At 41.3% G+C, this 21,673-nt stretch overlaps 1 protein-coding gene across 1 annotated transcript in view; it reads right to left on the reverse strand.

Annotated features, from left to right (window-relative positions):
- Positions 1 to 231: 231 nt before the first annotated feature.
- Positions 232 to 21,673, reverse strand: part of MAPK13 (mitogen-activated protein kinase 13) — a 46,814-nt gene continuing 25,372 nt past the window's right edge. The window contains exons 5-12 of the mRNA XM_089518612.1: positions 20,981 to 21,010; positions 16,260 to 16,307; positions 14,154 to 14,268; positions 12,708 to 12,779; positions 11,675 to 11,754; positions 7,364 to 7,442; positions 3,980 to 4,156; positions 232 to 499 (exon numbers count right to left, since the gene is read on the reverse strand). Coding sequence (XP_089374738.1) covers positions 420 to 499; positions 3,980 to 4,156; positions 7,364 to 7,442; positions 11,675 to 11,754; positions 12,708 to 12,779; positions 14,154 to 14,268; positions 16,260 to 16,307; positions 20,981 to 21,010 — 681 coding nt within the window. The 3' untranslated portion in view covers positions 232 to 419. The remainder of the gene's footprint in view (positions 500 to 3,979; positions 4,157 to 7,363; positions 7,443 to 11,674; positions 11,755 to 12,707; positions 12,780 to 14,153; positions 14,269 to 16,259; positions 16,308 to 20,980; positions 21,011 to 21,673) is intronic.

Here is a 21,673-nt window from a genome sequence, read left to right on the forward strand (position 1 = left end):
GCTTTTGTATATAAATGTTTGCTTTATTTTACATTGGCTGGAATCTGTTTTGTTCATATTAGGATACAAAGCTGCTGATCTGGAGGAGGCAGAGAAACACTCCAGAAGCTATAACTTAAAAGCATTGTAGATTTTTAAACCAATACATAAGAAAAGGTAACCCCCCCCCCCCAAAAAAAAAACCATGGAGGCTAGTCTATCATAAAGAGCTTTAATAAGAAGCATATCCATTTTTGGCACTGAAAGATGTTACTTTTGCAGCTCCAGCCTTCATACTAAGGCTAAACATCCTATATACTCAGTGTCCTTTTATTCTACATACAGTATACAGACCTTTTTCATACTATTACTATTTAAGCCTTGTTGAAGTCAAAACACTGGTGTTTGTTACATCATGGAAAAGTTGGTCCAGCATCAGTTTACAGTGTCATACCACTCCTCCTCTTGGAGTCTTTCCTTGCGATTGGGCTGAATGATAGTATTTCATTGTAAATATGTCCTTGAAAGAGAATGAAAAGGTATGAGTGCATTTTTGTTCTATAAGCAGTGAATGCTTCGACTTTTTTTAAATAGTACATTACACATATAAACATGAAAATGATGCTTAAGAAAAAGTGATACAACAAAAACTCAGATGAATAAATGATACTGATATGTAACACTATCAGAAATCTTGAGCATGATGCATCTGTGCAATCATTCTTCTTCCTGAAGGTCAGGGGCAATATTTTTATGAATTTGAAAATATTTGAGAAAGTCACAAAGAACAGTTAAGAGAAGAGCTACAAATATAATAAAAGACATGTACATATAGTCTAAAGGAAGTTAGGCATATTTTGCATAGCAAATCCATTGCAACCACAATCTAACATGTCTAGGACAAGTTTATTAACAGTTTGAAAGGAAATAAATTTCATCTGGTGGAAAAGAGACAGCAATCATGCAATCCTTCAGAAGTTGCTGCACTGCAAGTCTCAGTAGCTGTAGCCAGCACAGCCAATGGTTAGTCATTCTGGGAGCTGCAGCCCAGCCACACCTGGCGGGCCAAACAATTCTGCCCACTGGCATATGGGATGAAAAAGGAAAGCTTGATAAGGCTATACACAAAGAGGAAAGGGATTCTGAAGTATGAGAGGGCCAAAGTAGTGCAAGGCATTGGGAAAGAGAACTTTGGCTGCCATTCCGCAACAACAATTTTGGTCTCACTTTATCCAGGCAGTTCTTATTTCAGGACCAAGGAGTCTTGTTTTAGCACAGCCTGCAGTCTAGACATCTGGGAGTGGTTCACCTACTGGCCCACACAGCCAGACATGGAACTAATGAAAGCTGAGTAATTTGCAATGGCTGCTTTCTTGCATTCATTTGTAAGGTGTGCAGACAACAGCTAAGAATAGACACCTGCCTTTTCAAAACTTCACTTTAATTGCCAGAATGATTAAATTGCACCATCTTTCACTGGCCTACATATCACATACAGAGCATCCCACATGCAACCCAACACAGGCAGAGACACACACTGCTTTGATCCTAGAAAACTGCCAGTCAACCGACAGTAATTTAGAATCTAGAATTTCACTGCATCCTTTGGACAGCCCAAGGATCATTTCCCTCACAAGCTAAGCTACTTCCTCACATGATACCAAGATCTAGAATGAGGGGAGGATGAATAAGCTGAATGCTATCTCTTGGAAATGTGAAGATGCAGTTTGCTGTTTCTCCTGTCCTGATATAGGGATGCCATATCCCACCAGCAGCCGGGACTGTCCCGTTTTTGGCGGTACTGGGACGGTCCCGTCCCAGTTGCCATCAATTCCTGGATGCAGCCATCACCACAGCCACTAACACAGGCAGCCGGCCATCCTCCTCCTCCTCCTCCTCCTCCTCCTCCTCCGCCTTCACCGGGCCACGCCGCCTGCAGCAGTTGCCCGGGCCGTGGCTGGCGGCAACTCGCACTTGCCCTGCTTGTGCACTGGGCTTAAAAAGGAGCTTGTCCCCTTGAGGCTGGTTGGCCAATGGCAGAACAGCAGGGGCGGGGCTGTTTCCAGCCCCAGTCTGCCACTGGCCATCCTCAAGGAGGAGGCAAAGCTTCTGAGGAGGTGGAGGAGGAGAAGCTTCTGAGATGGAGGAGGGGCGGAGGCAGAGGAGGAGGAGGACCGAGGGTAGGCCTATGGGCCAGTGGGAAGGGAAAGAGCCCTTTTCTGACACCACATGGCACTGAGGAGGAGGAGGAGGTGGAAGTGGGTGGCCATTTCCTAAGTGTTTTTTTCCAAAGTGTGCTTTTTGTGTATTTTTTGTGCTTTTAATGCTAACAAGTCTGCCTAGTTGTGACAATGATGATGGTGATAATATAATAATAATAATAAAATTTTATTTCTATACCGCTATTCCAGCGATCACAGCGGTGTACATCAAAGAGTAAGACAATTGAAACATTAGCATGAAATGATGATATTGGTATCAGCAAGCCTCTGAGACATGGGCCCACTCTTTCTGAAGGCGAGAGAGTGTAACCTTCCAAAGTGTGTTTTTTGTGTATTTTTGTGCTTTTAATGCTAACAAGTCTGCCTTGTTTTGACAGTGATGATGGTGATGATGATGATATTGATATCAGCCAGCCTCTGAGGCATGGCCAATGTAAGATGCTCTGATTTTTACAAACTCCTGGGCAGTGAATAAAAATCGAAGTACCTTGACCAAGTACACACTTCTGAGAAGTAGAGTTGGTGTAAGAAACCTGAAACCGAGGCAAATCCACTTCTTGTTAAACCACACAGACATGTTACATATGCATAGCCATGTTAAACTATGTTAAGTGTTAAACCCAAAAGGTTTAGTTATGCAATAAGCCTCTAAAATATGCAAGAGGCCATGTTAAATAAAGCCATGTTAAATGCCCAAATGTGCTGTCATGTGTGTTTTGAAATGGGGGGGGGGGGGGTGTTTGGCCAGAAAGGGAAGTACATTTCTGCCATCTGCCTAGGAATAATGCCAAAATGTCCTCCATTTTGAGCATGCCTAAAAACATGAGTTTATATTAATGCTTTTTAAAATTATTAATTTTTTTAGTTGTTTGCATGTCCTCCATTTAAAAAATATGTCCTACATTTGGGGCTAAATTTTGTCCTACATTTGTCCTAGTTTGGAGGTTGACAGTTATGGCAACCCTATCCTGATATGAGGCTACATAGAAAAAATCTTGTGGTTCTACTTGCCTAAAGAATTAAAAGCTTTTTTAATGGTTATGATTTTAGAAATTGAGAAGTCCATCAGGTGTCTTCATAGACTATATAGCAAGGGGCTTACTTTAACCTGCAGTTTTGGCTGTGCACTTTATCTAAGGTTTTCAGGTAAGCAACAGTCTGAAAGCAAGGACATTACCTCAAGAAACCCATTCTAACCACTATCATGTTAATTAATGAAAACGAACACATACCGGTTTGAGAGCAGCCATTATCATACATCTCTGCAGTCACATGACTGGGGCTATTTCTGTCATCCCACACTCTCTTCTGCACTCCCCCTTAGCCCTGCCTCTCTGCCCTATGCCTTATCCAGCATGTCTTTCAAGTTTTTTTTAATTTTCATTTTACTTGTTGATGCAGTTCTGGAGTTATGCCATAACGATTTAAGTTAAAAATAAAGAAAATCAGGCTGCTTGGGAATAACAATGGGAGGGAGGGCGGGGGAGAAGAGGAAAAGCTGACTTCATGTGACTGCTAATATTGGAACTACTGCAGCAGCGACATTTCGCACCCAAAGACTAATGAGACCACAGCATGATTGGGTGCTTATTGATAGTTTCCCCATCAATGTAAAGGGATGCCCTAACCATGCTTCAGAGACACATCAGTTATGGGTTGGAAGTGACATTGTGCAGTAAGTATTGCCAAATGCGCAATTTTGTGATTGTAATAGTGGCTTAAAAGTCATGTGTAGTAAGGCTCCAAGTTTTTATGCAAAGTTGTCAAGTGAAACTTACTTCTCCATTCATTGATTGAAAGTTTTTCCGCCCCTATGGAGTCATCATAGGAATGCTGTGCCTCTGTCTCCTCCTCAACATCTCTAAATGGTTCAAAATATGGATGAGCAAGAGCTTGTGTGGCTGTAAGACGCTTTTCCACATCCAGCTGCAACATTTTGTCAAGCAAGTCCACAGCTGCAAAAAGGGAGGTGAATATTGCTTAATACTTATGGAACAATGATCATACATATGGAAACATACCCTCCAACTGTCCTAGTTTGGCAAAGGCAGTCCTGATTGATTCGCTTTCCCCCCACTTTTCAGCTGCTTTTTACAAGTCTTTTCACAAGCTATACCTTACATCACTTGTTGCAAACTGAACTGAAAGTGCAAAACCAGTTTGCCCTCAACTCAGCAGTGGAAAAAAAGAGGGGATGAAATCTTGCCCTTCTGTGCTTGTTGTTGGTTGTTGAGTACCTTCAAGTCATTTCTGACTTACGGCGACTCAAGGCAAACCTATCATGTGGTTTCTTGGTACATTTCTTCGGAGGGGGTTTGCCACTGCCATCTTCTGAGGCTGAGCGAGTGTGACTTGCCCAAGGTCACCCAGTGGGTTTATATGGCTGAGCCCAGATTTGAAACTTGTTTTCCAGAGTCATAGCCCAATGCTCAAACCATTACATCACGCTGGCCCTTCTGTGTAGTCTCAGGCAAAAGCAAACTGTTGCAACCTCACCTAGCTTGTGTATTCTCCTGCATTAATAACTTTTGCTATCTTGAGTACACTATTGTTGCTTGGCTTCACATGTCCCAGTTTTCATCAATCAAATGTTGGTGGGTATGGGAGAAAGATGAAAAGGGGACCAGCTCTATTGTTTGGCAGAATGATGAGAGTTCCTGCATGGTAGTGGTTGGACTGGATGGCCCTTGTGGTCTCTTCCAACTCTATTATTCTATGATTCTATGATTGTAAGATGCACTGTCTCAGTGAGAGTCTCTTAGACATTCCTCCTCAACTCCCCAGTTAATTCCTTCGGTTAGAAGACAGAATTGCATATACCAGTGATTCTCAAATACTCCTGCTCCACTTATTTCAAACTTCAGCTCTCAGAAATCCCAGCCACCATGGCCATATAGAGGACCAAAGTTTAAGATCGAATGTTATAGGCCACAGAATTGCCCTGGGACTCTTAAACTAGCCTGCTGTGCCTTAGCTGTGAAAGAAGATATTGTCCCACTATTGGTATCGAAGTAAGATGCAACTGCCAGTGTAACCAGCTACTGTATAAGGATAATATTGAAGTTTGGGGTATAGTATTATCCTTTAGAAAATGTAACGTGGCTGGAAGACCAAACTAACTACTTGCATCTGTGATGCAACTGAACCATATCATTAAACAGACCCAGAATACGTTTCTTCATTATACAGTAGCCCCTCCCAATTCATAGGGGATCCATTCCGGAACACACCCTCCCCCCCCATGAAAATGGCAACTCACAAATATTTGAGTCCCATTGAAAATAATGGTGTGCACACCCGAGGTGCGCATGCAGGGCCGCGTGTGGGCAAGCACTGCCATTTTGTTTCTCTCACAAAAAGCGAGACCGCAGACTCCAAGTCTGTGAAAAGGGAGAGACAACTGTATATGAATTCCACTAATGTGAAGGGCAGGGAAACAGTGTTGCCAGTTTCTGGGGAATTCCCTGGAATCTGGGGAATTTAATTACTGTCTTTCCAGGAATTTTGACTGAATAATAATAATAAATATTGGGGAATTCCGGGAATTTTGGTAAAACATTCTGGGGAATATCTTTGAGGCTTATTGGAACACTGCAGGGAACCCTCAGAGCAATTTCCCTAAGAGGAAACACACTCAGGTACAGGACAGTTCCAAACATTCATAACTATAAGAGAAGAAACTACATAAAATCTCTTCAACACATTCTCTAATTCAGGTTATTACCAAATAATTTCGGCTCAAAATAACACACGATCCCCAGAAAGCTAATCCTTGCAGTTTTCTCTCTAGTTAAATTAGGTATTGACAAATTATATTTTGATACAACTGTATCAGTTCAGTTCTCAGTATTTTAGTTCAGCTGTGTTGCATGTGGAACTGGAAATCTAATCGATAATTTTTTGTTTAAATGTATTTTTAGTATACTCCAACACATGCTTATCAGAAATGTCTCCCAGAGTCCAGTAATACTTCAAGGAGTTATGTTAAGATTGATCAAATTCAGCAATTTGATTCAAAAGTATGGAGTAATATAACTTATGGAGTGAATATTCTTGGGATAGTTCACACAGAGTATGATTTTCCATCTGAAAGTTATAAACAACTGTGGGCAAGTACTCAAGTGAAGAAATACAATGAGTAAAACAGCAAGTCAGGCAGGAAGCAAACTTAATCACAGAATGTTTTGCTCAGGTGTGATCGACTGTTTCATATACATGTGATTGTATACATACCTGGGAAGCATCAGAATTATACAATCCTATAGATTTTATAGAACATGAATATAGGTTCTAGTGAATTTCTATGATCACTAGTTTATGTACTGAAAAGAATGAAGGTAAATATTGAATATATAACAGCAAGCAGTTATTTCATGTTCTAAATTTTGAATGAATGCAAAAGAAGTAAGTTAAAGACAGCTAAACTATACTAGACTTGGAGAACAGAAAGACAAAAAACTCAAAAGTTAACCAGCCTTACAAGATAGTTCCCTTCTCAGTTAATCCACTGCCTTCTTCAGATGCTGCAAATGCTAAGCTTATTCTCATCTATGACCATTAGGACAGATTAGGAACAAGTGACAACTGATATGAAGGTATCCCAGTGTTCAGCAGTTTCAGTGACCAATTTTGTATGGGAAAAAAATCAGATTATCTGACATAAATCCATAAAATAAATCAGATACATTCTCCCATTGTTTTAAATTGTTCTTCTAAGTTGTCACTTTTTCTGTCAACACAGCTCACTTGCCTTTGGCTCTACCCCCAAGGGAAGAACAACATCCAGCAAGAACTTTGGTCTTTATTTTACATTATAACAATATTGTAAACAGCTGCTGTTTTTCAACACTAAAGAAACAATGTACATAGTACAGTTTCTACACTACAGTGCCATTTTGAAGACTAATGCAGTGGGGACAGTCTGGGACAGAAGTCATATCTATAGTATCCCTTTTTTATTTACATGGCCTGGATATTTGCAATATGGAACAGCTTTCCAGCGTATGTTTATGAACATAAGAAGACACTAGCTGGTTCCAATGTAAGGCAAGAGGTGCTCCTTATTTTTTAACATGCTACAATGGTATGGCATCATAGGATGCATGTGATGTGTTTTGGGGAGAATGAACAATTAGCTGGAGGACAACTTCATGACAACTTACCTAGAGGACTGGCTTTGGGGAAAAGTCGAGATAAATCCATTTTGGGAATCTTGGGCAGCGTCTGTATGTAGCTTTTGGCCTAAAAGAGACAAGAACATACACATGCTCACACATGTATCACCTCTTACATATTCATATAAGGGGCAATATTAAACAATTTATATCATGTTGAGAAGCCAAAGCTTCAGACATGAAACCAAAAATTTACTCCGTTGTATATATGTTACCTTCTTTCAGGGTATGCCTAAAACTAGGATTCAATAATGACCTCACATGCTCTTATTATGTTATCTCTATTTTATTATTATTATTTCTCAGGTCCCTTTATATCAGGGCTGGGCAACCTAATTTCATGAATGTGGTGGCTAATGAGACCGAAAGGAGAGAAGGGCAGCATGGGGAGAATGGTTCAGCCAACTGGTAAGAAGCATTTGCTTTCACAGTGCATTCTTATAGCACTATAATTCTAATTTAAACACTGTGGCCGCATGCCACTGAATCCTGGGGCTCATAGTCTGGGAAGGCATGGGACACCTCTTACTCAAAATTCTAAATATCCTTTCCTAAATTGGAAACCTCATGATTCCACAGGATGTTGCCATTGCAGTTAAAGCAATTTCAAAAGATAAGCAAGATAAGAGGAGGCCCTGTCTACCACTGGCATGTGCCCCCTAATTTCTAACAGATTCCTCCCCCCCCCAGGGAACAAGAGATTACCCCACAGGAATCCAGTCCTCAGCAGAAAAAAAGTTTCTCACCTTACTTGATCATTTGCCTGCTGCATACATATCTGGCTGTCCCTCCCTTTCTCAAGGAAGTATGTTTGGCTGCAGTCCTAAACACACTTATTAGGGACACAGTGGAGCTTACTTTTGAGTAAATCTGCACTGTGGACTTTGAGTACAGAAGTGGGATGTAAGCAAAGTCACATAACAAATCTCTGACCTAAGGCGTTCCTAATGCCAGTTGTGTTTCAAGTGAATATCTGCATGTCACCAGATATAAAAATACTTCATTTGTCTGTAGAGATCTTCTGATAAACCCCTTTTGTTTAATCAGCTGAAGCATGTTCCAACCACATCAGCTGCTTTTCCATGAGACCACTACCAGCTCTTTTTCTGTTTTAACAGTACAATCTCCTGTCTTTTTATCGGAGGGACACTGTATCTTGCCAGGTTGGGCAGCAACCTTGTAATATCCAGCCTTCCCACCTTCCTTCTTCTCATACAAGCTTCACCTGCTGAAATGCTCTCTTCTGAACAGTTATTAAAGGTGCAGAAGCTATGGCGCGTTACAGAGCGCCTAAGAAAGGCACTCTGCCACCACCGCCGGTTGCTACATCCGGGAACCGCAGCGGCCAAATCTTCTTTCTGGGCCCCGGAAGTGGCACCATGAGGCGCTATTTGCACACTCGCGGTGTCACTTCTGCCACGTGACGTCTGGATGCTACGCGTCCACAATATCAAAATGGCGGCCCCCTTGTGGACAGGCACCGCCATTTTGTACGGACTCAGTCTGTATTAGGATTGAGGGGTGTCTGGAAGGGACCCCCCTTCTCAACCCTAACATGCCCCTTTCTAACCCTAGTATGCCTCTTTGGCGCGTCTGTAACGTACCTTTGTTTCCTTTTACAACTGGTCACCATACGACTTCTGTTCTAGAGGATGAAAAGGAGCTTGCAAATCATGGATCATGGGAATTCCCTATTACTTCTCCTAGTGCAGCCTAATATCCCACTGAAGTTTACAGCAGAATTTCTAGTGATTTTTATCAGGGCAATATGATTATTTATAAAGCAACATGATGGCTGGAATCCTATATCAGCAATTTAGTATATTTCAGTTTACTTAGCTATGTAGCCTCTCTTGGCCCTGCACTCCAATCGCCAGCAGAAATGATTTCCTTCTCACCATGCAGCTGATCCCCAGTAAAGTACATATGGGAGAGTTACAATCATAGCAACAGTATCAAAATTGTGACTAAGCAGTGATCTTGATAGGGAACCATTGTGAATGAGTAAATCGAGGTAACTGTTCCATATTCACAATTGCTACTTAATCATAATTGTGACACTATTGATCCAATCACAGCCCTCGCTAAACCTACTAGGCAATTTTAATAATATTGGGTTGTTGGAAAAGTAAAACCATGTATATAATAAGTGACTGATAAATCACGTGGATTTTTAAAGAGAGGCTGTGTATCACTACAATATATTTCTTATATATAGTAGCCTGGAGTTTCCTCACTTACTATATTAGAATTTGGGAGACTCCAGTTCAAATCCCCATTCAGGTTTGTGAAACTCACTGGTTGATGTGGGGCTAGCCACTTTATGCCAGTCTTAACTTTGTGACAAAGTTATTGTGAAGAAGATGTGGACAAGATCCTTAGAAGTGTTAGGAAGACAACTTGCTCCCTCGATCCCTGTCCTTCATGGCTAGCGGCTCAGGGGGGAACGGTAGTAACTTCCATGTTATACCGTATAATTAATACATCATTGAGGGATGGGGAATTTCCATCTAGCTTGAAATTGGCCATTGTAAAACCCTTGCTAAAAAAGCCCTCCCTTGACCCCCTGATGCATAACAATTATCAGCCAGTATCGCTATTGCCATTTTTGGGGAAGGTGATTGAGAGGGCAGTTGCAATCCAGCTTAAATCGATCTTGGATGAAACGGATTATCTAGACCCATTTCAAACCGGCTTTCGGGCAGGTTATGGGGTTGAGACTGCTATGGTCTCCCTGGTCGATGATCTCCGTCTGGGCATAGACAGGGATAGCGTGTCCCTGTTAGTGCTCTTGGACATCTCAGCGGCTTTCGATACCATTGACCATGGTATCCTTCTGGAACGCCTAGTGGAGCTGGGAATCGGGGGCACTGCGCTCCAGTGGTTCCGATCCTATCTCTCTGGGAGGTTCCAGATGGTGCAGCTGGGGGACGTGTGCTCTGACAAGAGGGCCCTTACATCTGGGGTCCCTCAAGGAGCCATTCTGTCCCCCATGCTTTTTAACATTTACATGAAACCGCTGGGAGAGATCATCCGGAGGCATGGGGCGTGGGGTTATCAGTATGCTGATGACACCCAAATAGTCTTCTCTATGTCTCCGACTGATTCAGTGACCAAGGATGGCATCTCTCCTCTCGTTGCCTGTCTGGAGTCGGTAATGGGCTGGATGAGGGAAAACAGACTCAGCCTGAATCCAGAGAAAACGGAAGTACTCGTGATAGGTTCCCCTGGCCCAGGGATGGCGGTGGTTCCACCTGTTCTAAACGGGATCACGCTTCCCGTGAAGAACTCAGTACGCAGTCTGGGAGTGCTCCTTGATTCGTCGCTCCACCTTACATCTCAGGTGGATGCGACGGTCAGGAGCACCTGTTATCAGCTTAGGCTGATACGCCAGCTGCGTCCCTACCTGGGCCGGGGGGACCTTGAAACGGTAGTACATGCTCTGGTAACCTCTCGATTGGATTTCTGCAATGCGCTCTACATGGGTCAACCCTTGTACCATACCCGGAAGCTGCAATTGGTGCAGAATATGGCGGCAAGACTGGTCACCAATACACCTAGGACCAGCCACATAACATCGGTCCTTAAAGACCTTCACTGGCTGCCTATTCGCTTCCGGGCGCAATACAAGGTGTTGGTTATTACCTATAAAGCCCTAAATGGCTTGGGCCCAGGGTACTTGGAGGACCGCCTCTCTCCGTACAATCCGCTCTGCACACTCAGATCAACTGGGAAGCAATTGTTAAGAGTTCCGGAGGCCAGATTAGTTACTACCACCAGGAGGGCCTTCTCTACCTCGGCCCCCAACCTCTGGAACTCGCTTCCCGATGAGCTCCGATCGGCCACCTCACTGAACCAATTTAAGAAGTGGTTAAAAACACACCTTTTCGAGCAGGCATACCCCTGACTCCTGACTCTCGATATACTCCCCCCCCCTTGTCAGCACTGTTGAGCTGGCATGAGATGTGGTTTTATTGTTATTGTTGTAGTTGATGTTTTGATGTTTTGTATGATGTTTTGTATTTTGATGGTTTTATATTGTATATGCACATGTTAACCGCTTTGATTTTTAGAAAAGCGGTATATAAATAAAAATTTTATTTTATTATTATTATTAAGACAAAAATGGACTGAGAACCATACATACCTCCTGGAACCCATCATAGAAATGTGGGATATAAAAGTAATAAAATGTAATGTCCTTAAAAACAGAGGAGAAATATATAATATGGGTGAACAACTGTAAGTTTTAAAATATATATGTCAGTTTTCTGTGCAAGGTATTTGCATTTCTCTTACCGCTTTGTCTTCTAGTTTCTGGATAAATTCCTCTCCAGGGCTTCCTGTTACTTTCAAAATCTGAGTCAGCTGATCAAGGTCTGGTAGGCTGAATTAAGGGTTATCAACAAGAGGCCAAAGTTTGGAACCAGTGGATTAAACAGGTTAGGTGACAAACATTTGCACAACTCAATTCTCTATATTATTATTTAAATCCTACCTTTTGTTCAAGGAGACCAGAGGAATATACTGGCTGATCAGTGTCCATATCAGTTTTTAGCTTTTGGGGGTATATAGATAATGAACCTTTCCTGTTTACTGATTTCTAAAAAGGTGTGATCCACAACAATTTCTTTAGGAATAATTCAGAGAGCTTAAAATTATCCATTTAAATGGGAAAGGTCTAACACAACAATCCCAGGTTTCAGATCTGCTGGCTGGCAGGAGTTAGAAATGATAAGAAGGTATCCCTCTGATAGTGGAAAGAAGTTTTACCAGTAGATTGCAGATTCCACTTAGACATACAGTACTGGATTTGCCCATCACCCTCACTCCATCTGCTACCACAGAAAAACCTCAAAGATTTCACATACACCTTAAAAATGCCTTCCAGGGCCGGGGGGGGGGGGGCATTCTCACTGTGGACAAAGCTAGATGTACTGCAAAATCCATGTGGACCCCAGATGTTCCAGACTTCAGGAATCTTGAGCTTGTCTACACTATTACTAAGGACACTGAAACAAATTGCAGCAAATTTGGCTTAAGCAGCCACATGTTCCCTCATTCTGTGGGTTGCCTCACTGTAAAATGGCAAGCTAGTTTCCCTGAATCATTTTGAACCACATTTCCATGTCCCATGAATGAAAATGCACTAGAATTCCTCTTTATTCGTGGGTTAATGATGCAATTATCACAATGTCATCTGAAAATCTTCATGCAATTGCACGATGGTGATGGGAGCATCCTGCTATGCTCCTGTCACTTTTCCCCATGTGAAAATCTCCCAAGTCTCAAACATTCTCTTAGCAAGTTCATGTGGCTTTCAGAAGGATACAGTCTTTACCCTTAAACAGTGTTTTCCCTGTCAGCATTTCTGCCATGATACAGCCAACAGACCAGATGTCCACTGTTTGGGAGGAAATATACGAAAAACAAGAAAAGGAGCATAACGTTCAAGTTTGGAAACAGACAGAAAACACTTTGCTTATTTTGCTGAACGATAACAAGTTTGCATGTTAAGAACTTCTTTGTTCCCATTAGCATAACTTTTTAAATATTGTTTTGGAAGACAACCAAATAGACTCTGGCACTAAGGCAAGTATGGAGAATGGGTGGCTCTTCAAGTATTTCTAGACTGCGCCTCTATCAACCCTAGTCAGCATAGTAAGGGATGAAGGAAGATGTGGTGGTCCATCTGCAGGACTATATGTGTTCCAGGCTTGCATGGAAGTTTTCTATATGGTAGTTGACTTAGGTTTCACCTATGCCTAGTCTTAATGAACTTACTGAATATTTTGATTTTCTCCCCCTTGAAGGAAATAGTATGGTATGTCAAAGAGTTAGTAATGTTTCTTTATGCAACACAATTGTCTTTTAATAGAAGTAGCAACAGCAGAGGCATGTGTCACACTGAGGTGCCAGCAGAGCAGCAGTCCAAGGCACTAGAATAAGTAGAAGAGTCCCTAAATGCAGCAGCACTGTCTTACATGTGCACTAATACACTTAAGTATCTAGAGATCCCCCAGTATACCCACCCTCAGAGATCTAACTTGGGATCTCAACTCTAGAGATCTAACTAACATAGAACACAGCTGAGTCAGGGTAGGGAACTATTCACACTTGTGAATAATAATAATAATAATAATAATAATAAGTTTTACTTATAAACCACTATTCCGTGTTTATCATATACAGGTAAAAATTGCAATATCAAATACAAAATACAGGATAAAAATTGCAATACATAAATAAAACTTCAATAAAAACATTTCAAAATACAGATTAAAACCATACATCCACTGGGAAAACTGTGTATGTGTGTCTGTATGTCAGCATCAGGAGACAGATGGCAGACCAGTGACATGAAACACAAGTACTGGGATTTAGCATTTCCCAGAGCAGGAGATGTACAACAAGTCCAGAGTAGCTGCCCATGGACAAGACAAAGGAAGGGAGAGGTCACAGATTCAGCTGGCAATCCTATGCTCATTTGCCTGGGGCTAAGCATCATTGCAAGAAAAGAAGAAAGAATGGGATTTATTTCTGAGTAAACATGTATAGGGAAGTGCTAGCAGATTCTTCCCCATCTTTATTGGTTGTCTGAATAAGTCAGAGGCAGTGTAAGAGAACTGCTGTCCTTACTCAGCCAAGGACAATATTACATAATAATAATAATAATAATAATAATAATAGGCAAATTAATATATATAGCAGCACTGAATGGGGTCAATAATTCCTCTCTGAATGAGGAAAAGCCACATGATGAAATTAGTTAACATACCAGTCTGATTGTAATGCATCCAATTAAGAATTACTTCCGGTGCTCTGTACCAACGAGTCACCACATAGCCAGTCATCTCAGTGTCTGTATGCCTTGCCAAGCCAAAGTCCAAGATCTACAACACACATTAAAAAAAAGTGATGATAAATAACAGCTTACTTTTTAATATTTTGGGTTACAGCTCCCATAATTCATCTAACAGTCATGACTAGTGTCCATGCTGGCTGAGAGATTCTGGAAGCAGTAACCCCAAAGAATGAGAACCAGCATAGAGTAGTGGTTTGAGCATTGGACTATGACTCTGGAGACAAGGGTCCAAATTCCCACTCAGCTATGGAAACCCATTGGTTGACCCTGGGCAAGTCACATTTTCTCAGCCTCACAGGAAAGCAAAGACAAATGTCCTCTGAACAAATCATGCCAAGAAAACTGTGTGATATAGTTGCCTTAAGACTGCCATAAATCCGAAATTACTTGAAGGCACATAACAATAACAAGTCTCAAAGAGTAACATTTACTAAGCTTTAATAAATACCAGTAATTGCAGATGCGCTCAAGGGATAGTCTTTTCTTTTCACAAGTACACAGTTGGCCATCTACATCTGTGGCTTTGCCTTTTGAGGATTTATTATATGCTCTGTCTAGGAACCTCTAGGTCCTCCAGCATGACTTCACCAGAGATGGACCACAGAGTCACACTGAAGGACCTAGAAATTCCTAAAGGTAACATTTCTCTAGGCATTTGTCGGTCCCCCATTCTATGGTCAACCACTGCTGGATGTTGGCCATAGAGCTGTGCTGGAGGACCTAGAGATTAAACAGGTCAAAAAAGGAGGGTTTTTTATTTGCATTTCCCCCCCACTTTCACGTGGGTCCTATGCTAGCCAGTTACAAGTTATTTTAAAGTCACAAGTTACAATCAGGCCTATCACCTGGCCAGTTACAAATTATTGGTTACGGCTTAAAAGGTGGACTAGGATGACTTATCATTGACTGATTGGGGAGGCAATTCAGAAGAATCATTGCTTCACACAAAGCCTGCACTAGACAGCTCCCCCTTAAAATCTCATTATAGATAGTTATACAAAGTGCCCCTAGTCACATATATTTTTTCTAATCTTGTTATTTCTTGTAAATAAAATAAAATAAAATGGTAACAATGGAAATTAGTGTTAGAAAGTGAGATAACACAACATTAAGGAACACTGAAAGCCTGGTGGAAATAAACAGTGTATTTCCTGTGTAAAATGGTTTCCAATGAAGGAACCAAAATCACCTCATTCAGAAATGAGTTGCGCATTTGGGGTGCTACTGTCAAAAAGACCCTGAACCAAATACCCACTAACTTGTCTTGTCTTGGTAGATGGACATATACCAGGGCTCTGACTATGTTTGAAAAGTATGGATGCACTTGTATGGGAAGAGGAGGTCTTCTATGATTACTTCCTAAGGAATCAGAATTCGGGGAATCATTTAGTATTCATAGTATGACTCTAAATCTTACATTGATGCTTCCCTGTATTACTACTCTGACTCACCTCTGCACTAAATTTGGCAACATACATACAAAAATGTAGAAACTTTATGCACCTAAACAAAATGTAAGAACTTTATGCACTCTTTGCAGTAAATCTCTCTGAGGTGGAGCCAGATTTAGCCACACTTCCACTGAAATCAATGGGAGTTACATTTTTGCTTTGTGCTTCTGCTTCCAACATATGGGAACCCAAAGGTGAACCTATCGCTGGGTTTTCTTGGCAAGATTTGTTCAGAGGGGGGTTGCTCTGGCTGAGAGAGTGTGGCATGCCCAAGGTCACCCAGTAGGTTTCCAAAGCCAAGCTGGGACTCAAACCCTAGTCTCCAGAGTTATAGTCTAATACTGAAACCACTACACTATATTTGCTCCCAGGGTACTTAAGTTAATCATGACTAAATTTAAGCCTAATTTCTTTCAGTGGGTCCACTCTATGGTTGATGCAATCCATTCAAATCAGTACTGAAAGTAAGCACATATAAGTTTAGATTGTTTATGTGCTGCTGATTCAAAAGGGCGTTATCAGGCTAACAATGCGACATGCAACTACATGTTTCTTTAAAAAGTCTTACCTTTAGTTCGCAGTCCTCATTTACTGCTAAATTACCAGGCTTCAGATCCTGCAATGTGAGAGAGACAGAGGGAGGGGGAAAAAAAGGGAAATAACTAAGTCTGTAATATAACCATTGCCATCGTAATTTCCTCCCATTTTAACATTTTATATTATAAAACCTAGGCTCCAGCAATCCCGCATCCTTTTGTTAAGAATAAGCCTCATTGAAAGTAGTGGAACTTACTTCAAGGGGTCCCCATGACAGGGAAACAAGATAAAAATCTGTGCTGAAAATAAATTATTTAAAACTTTGCTAATTATTGGACAATTTAAAACTTGATATATTAACAATTTAGGGTGTCATCCTATTTGTGGTTGAAGACTAACTACAGGGTCCTCAAACGCACTGGTGGAAATAGAAGTCTGTTAGTAGGATGGGACACATGACATGGGACAACCCGAGTTTGGAACGGTTTGTTTGTCTGTTTAAATAAATAAACCCATCCCACTTTATCTCAAGAGATCTCAAGGCAGTGTCTAACTTCAGCACATTAAAAGAATTATTTTAAATTCTTTTAAATAGATTAAAATATATTAAATTAAAAACAATTTAATATAGCAAATTAAAAACAATCTAAAACAAAAGATAATTTGAAAACAATTTGCTTAAGTTTGCTTTATGTTTTTGTGTTTGTTTTGTCTATACATGTGCATGGGTGAATCTCAGGGGAGAGGAGGAAGAACGGGATGCCCCAATTGATGTAATCTGGGGCAGGAGGATGTATGGTGCTGGGGTTGAAAAAGCCAGGCAAGCGAAAGATGGGATAAGTATTTGAAATTAGCCTGTGTTTTGGTCCATGTCTTTTCCCTCAAGACCCAAGTTACCCTGTCAGCTTGCCATCTGCTCTGCTGGTACTGCTGCTGAATGCCACGTCAGTCTGTAATAACACAACCACTGTACTGCCCACCCCACTGACCAGCAGCCTTCCTGCCTGAGCTGGAAAGGGTAGTCTCAGAGGAGTTGGGAGAACCCCAGGACTGTGGTTTTGGGGGACATCAACATCCCTGCTGAGGTGGTCCTGACAGGAACTGCTCAGGACTTCACAGTGGTACCATGACAATGTTACCACATTTCATTACATGATGGTTCAACACATATAGCAGGACATAGCTTAGACTTGGCTTTTGCTATTGGAGGGATGAAGAATCATCTGTTTTTAGGGGAGTGTACAACAAGTTTGTTTTCATGGTCAGATCATTTTCTTATGAAGTTTGGTTTGGCAGTAGCAGATCCTGCAGGGGTGGGGGACTTATTAAGATAGTCTACCCCAGCAACTTATTGTATTTGAAGGATTCATGAATGCTCTGAAGGATTTTCCAGTTGACAAAGCTGGTGATTCCACTGAGGATTTGGTCTCACTATAGAATGGAAAGGGCCATTGATGCAAGCACTCCTAAGCATCAAGTCCAGTGCTATGGAGCAAGTACCTTGACTTACAGAAGATCTTGACTTACAGGCAATGAAACAGGCTGGATGAAAACTACATTGCAAGTGGCATAGGATATGGTGTGAATATGACCCAAAATTAGTAAAAACCTTTAGTTATGCCTATTATGTGGCAGTGAAAGGGGCAAAAAGAATTTATTATGCCTCTTCTATCCTATCTTCAGCACACTACCCAGCAGAGCTTTTCCAAGTACTGAAGAGCTGTTTTGGGTCAGGCGCAGAGAGGACAGGTTTAGAAGCCTTGGTTGTCAGCTGTGAAAAATTTGCCAGGTACTTTGAGCAGAAAGTTGTTCATCTGAACTTGGAAACTGATGCCACCATTATTGTAGAGCCTAGGGAGGTGTCCAAAATCTTGTCAATTTTCTTGAGATCAGTTTCAGTTGTTGCAGTTGATGATGTACAGTTGATGATGTAAACAAGAAGCCTGAATCAGTCCATCTCACCACATGTAGTCTCGACCCTTGGCTCTTAAAAGCTAGCAAATGTGGAATCAAAGGATGGTAAATGCCTCACTACATCAGAGGGAGGTGCCTAATGCCTTGAAGAGGCACCTTCCTTTGAAAAAGACCTCCCTGGATCCAGAGGGATGTGATAACCATTATCTTATCAATAATATCCTATATTTGGGGAAGGTATTTGAATATGTGGTGGCTGGGCAGCTGAATCCCAATAAGATGGACACTCTGGATAGACGGTTCTCAAGTCCAGGTACTGGGTAGGTTGCCTGACCTGGATGGGGTTGCATTCCTTTGGAAGAAACGGTTGCACAGGAGTACTCTTATACTCCTAGATCCATCCTTGTCACTGGAAGCCCAGATAGACTCGGTGGCTTGAAGTGCTTGAGGCCAACTTTGACTAGTTCACCAGCTACAGCCTTTTCTTGACAGGGATAACTTTGCCACAGTAGTCTATTCACTGGCAACTTAAGGTAATGCACTCTACATGGAGCTGCTCTTGAAGATGACTTGGAAACTGCAGCTAGTACAAAAGAAAAACCTAGACTGCTCACTGGGATTCTGTTCAGATATCATATAACATCTGTTCTGAACGAATCGCACAGGCTGCTAATACATTTCCATTCTCAATTGAAGATGCTAGTAATAACATTTAAAGCCCTAAATAGCTTGGGAAGGCAAACAAAGAGCAAACAACAACAACATAATCTACAGCACCTGATATTCCTTGGCAGTCTCCCATCCTAAGGTAGTTAGTAGGGAAAATATTATTCCCATTATTTCTAAAGGACCAAAAGTCAAAGCTACTTTTTATTTTGGACCATAGCTCTCAGAATTGCACAGTAATCCCCCAAATTTGGCCCACAAATGTAACCAATGGAGTCTGGAAGATTTCTATTAAACAGTGAAAAGCTAGGCAGATATTTTAGCATCTTAAAAGTGAAAGAGTGCATCTCTCCCCTCCTCCTCTGCCTCTTCCCTCTCAGTTGCAAATTGTTCTCTTTAGACTATTTCAGTATTGAAAGTTGGCCTCAGGGTATGCAAGAGGCTCTGTGCAGTGATGTCTTCCCAGGTAACATGTGATATGTTTTCCTCAGGCAATTTCAGATTGATATTTTTTTTTTTTACTCTCTCAGAGAGAAGCCAGAAAGGCCTCACAGCCCTGAATCCAGGCCTTCACCCTGGAACATATGAGAAAAGAGTTCTTCAAATGAAATATCTCTGAACAGGGGCAGGAGCACTTTTCTCAGGACCAGTCTTGATATGCAAGAGTATGAAGGGACCATTTTCAGGTAACCCCAGAGTTAGGAAATACTGTAGATGAGGAAAGTCATTTTATCTGAATGGTGCAGCAAGGCCTCTTTTTTAAAATACATTTTAAAAAAAAGCTATAAGGTAGGAGATTCGGGATAGATAAAATCAAGTACTCATTCACACAACACACAGTTTGGAACTCATTGCCATATGACACTTTGATGATTGCCAACCAGGTTGCTTTTAGAAGACTGAATGCATTTATGGAAGATAAGGATATTGATGGTGTAGTCAGGATAAGGATATTGATCACTGGTCATGGTGGCATAGTTGGCATGGCATAGTGGTTTGGGTGCTGGACTATGACTTTGGAGACCAAGATTTGATTCCCAGCTTGGCCATGAAACCCCTCTGAACCTCAGAGGAAGGCAATAGCAAACCTTCTCTGAACAAATCTTGCCAAGAAACCTCCATGATAGGGTCGCCATCAGTCACAAACAACACAACACTGTCACAATTGCTGTATTTCAGTTCCAGAATCAGAGGCAGTATACCTTTGTGTATTAGAGGGAGCATGAGATGGAGGGTGCTATTACACTTATGTCCTTCTGGAACGATCCCTGTGGACAACTAACTGGCTACTGTGTGAACAGACCATTGGACACAGTATACCTTTCGTGTTAACATGCTGCAAAGGCAGAAACAGTGGTGTAGCTAAGGGGTGCATGGCCCCTAAATAAAGATTCTGTACTCTAAAATAAAATTAATAGCATGGCAGTAACCTAAAACTACAGCTGAGAGTTTAGAAATACAGTTTAGACATCCAAAGAAAAGAAGTAGTCAAAATTACTAAGAGAATGAGAACACAGCAAATATTAGGGTTCTAGGTGTGGATGATTTTCAGTGTTTCACTCTTTACAATGCTAGAAATTTAGGGAATGAAGGAATATTTTATTTGGGGAAGGTAGAATGCTTATTGAGGGGTTAACAACTTCCTTCCAGTAACTACACTCTAAGGCAGAAAAAGGGACAGTACCAGCAATGGCTATTTTTCTCTGGTGGGGAGAAACAAGCTGGCTTGTATCATTAAGTGTCACTTTGTTGGAATAAAGACCAGATTAGAGACTGGCAACTTGGCTAAGGGTCCGGGTAATGGATGTTTTATAGTATAACCCCCATCATCAACAGCCAGCGTGGCTAAGGGTCATGGATGATGGATGCTATGGTCCAAAACTGTCTGCCGAAACTTGGATGAGTTAGTATTTTCAAACAAGATGGAATAAGAAAACATTTGAACAGATACCATGTTCAGAGGCATGTGCTAGGGCAGGGGTGGGCAAAGTACAGTCCTCCAGATGTTATTGGACAACAACACAAAGCAGCTCTAACCAGAATAACAAATGGTGAGGAACCCTTGGAGCTATAGTCCAACAACATCTGTAGTGCCTCGTACTGCTTACACCACAAGAGTGGGCTGAGTGCATGTAGAAAACAACTTTACAGTGAAGAAAAAGTGGCACATACCCTGTGAATGATTCCAGCAGAATGAATATACTGCAATTAAAAAGAAAGAAAAGAAAAGTCTGAGTTTGATCCTTAGTGCACAAATATTGCCCCCACCCCTTCAACAGTTAATAATCTGCCTGGATAATTCCTGAGTAATAGAATATGTTTCTATGTAGTATCTTGCTATTCCTTTATAACTTGTAGGGGAAGTACCTTCCCTAAAGGCAGCAGTTCTGAGCAAACTGAAGTCTTTTGCATATACCAAAAGAAAAGGTGGAATGAGCAACACAGTTATATGCTAGACTTCCCCAAAGCCAGTAGCATCTGGCTGCTTTCATGTCACTCTGGGATTTAATCAAAACTTTAAAGGAATCATTTTACAGAACAACCTTATTTTGGGTATAGGGCTTCTGATATTGGAGTTACCTGCTACCATTGCTCAAAATGTCTTTTCAGTAAGTATAGCAATGATAAGTTATTTTGAATTCAGAAGAGATCATCATCATCATCATCATCATCATCATCATCATCATCATCATCATCATCATCTTTATTTCTATCCCGCCTCTCCACCAAGATCACAGTGAAAGCAGGCTCTCTTCTCTATTTTGGTTTACTTCAGTTGCTAAAGGTACCACTAAAGGAATATTTTCCAACTTGATATCCTTCAGATTTGTTGGACCACCCACCAAACATGTAGACTTTGAATCT

Source organism: Sceloporus occidentalis, unplaced genomic scaffold (assembly GCF_023333645.1).
Source record: "Sceloporus occidentalis isolate IW3139 unplaced genomic scaffold, rSceOcc1.0.p SCAF_3, whole genome shotgun sequence".
Classification (NCBI taxonomy): Eukaryota; Metazoa; Chordata; class Lepidosauria; order Squamata; family Phrynosomatidae; genus Sceloporus; species Sceloporus occidentalis.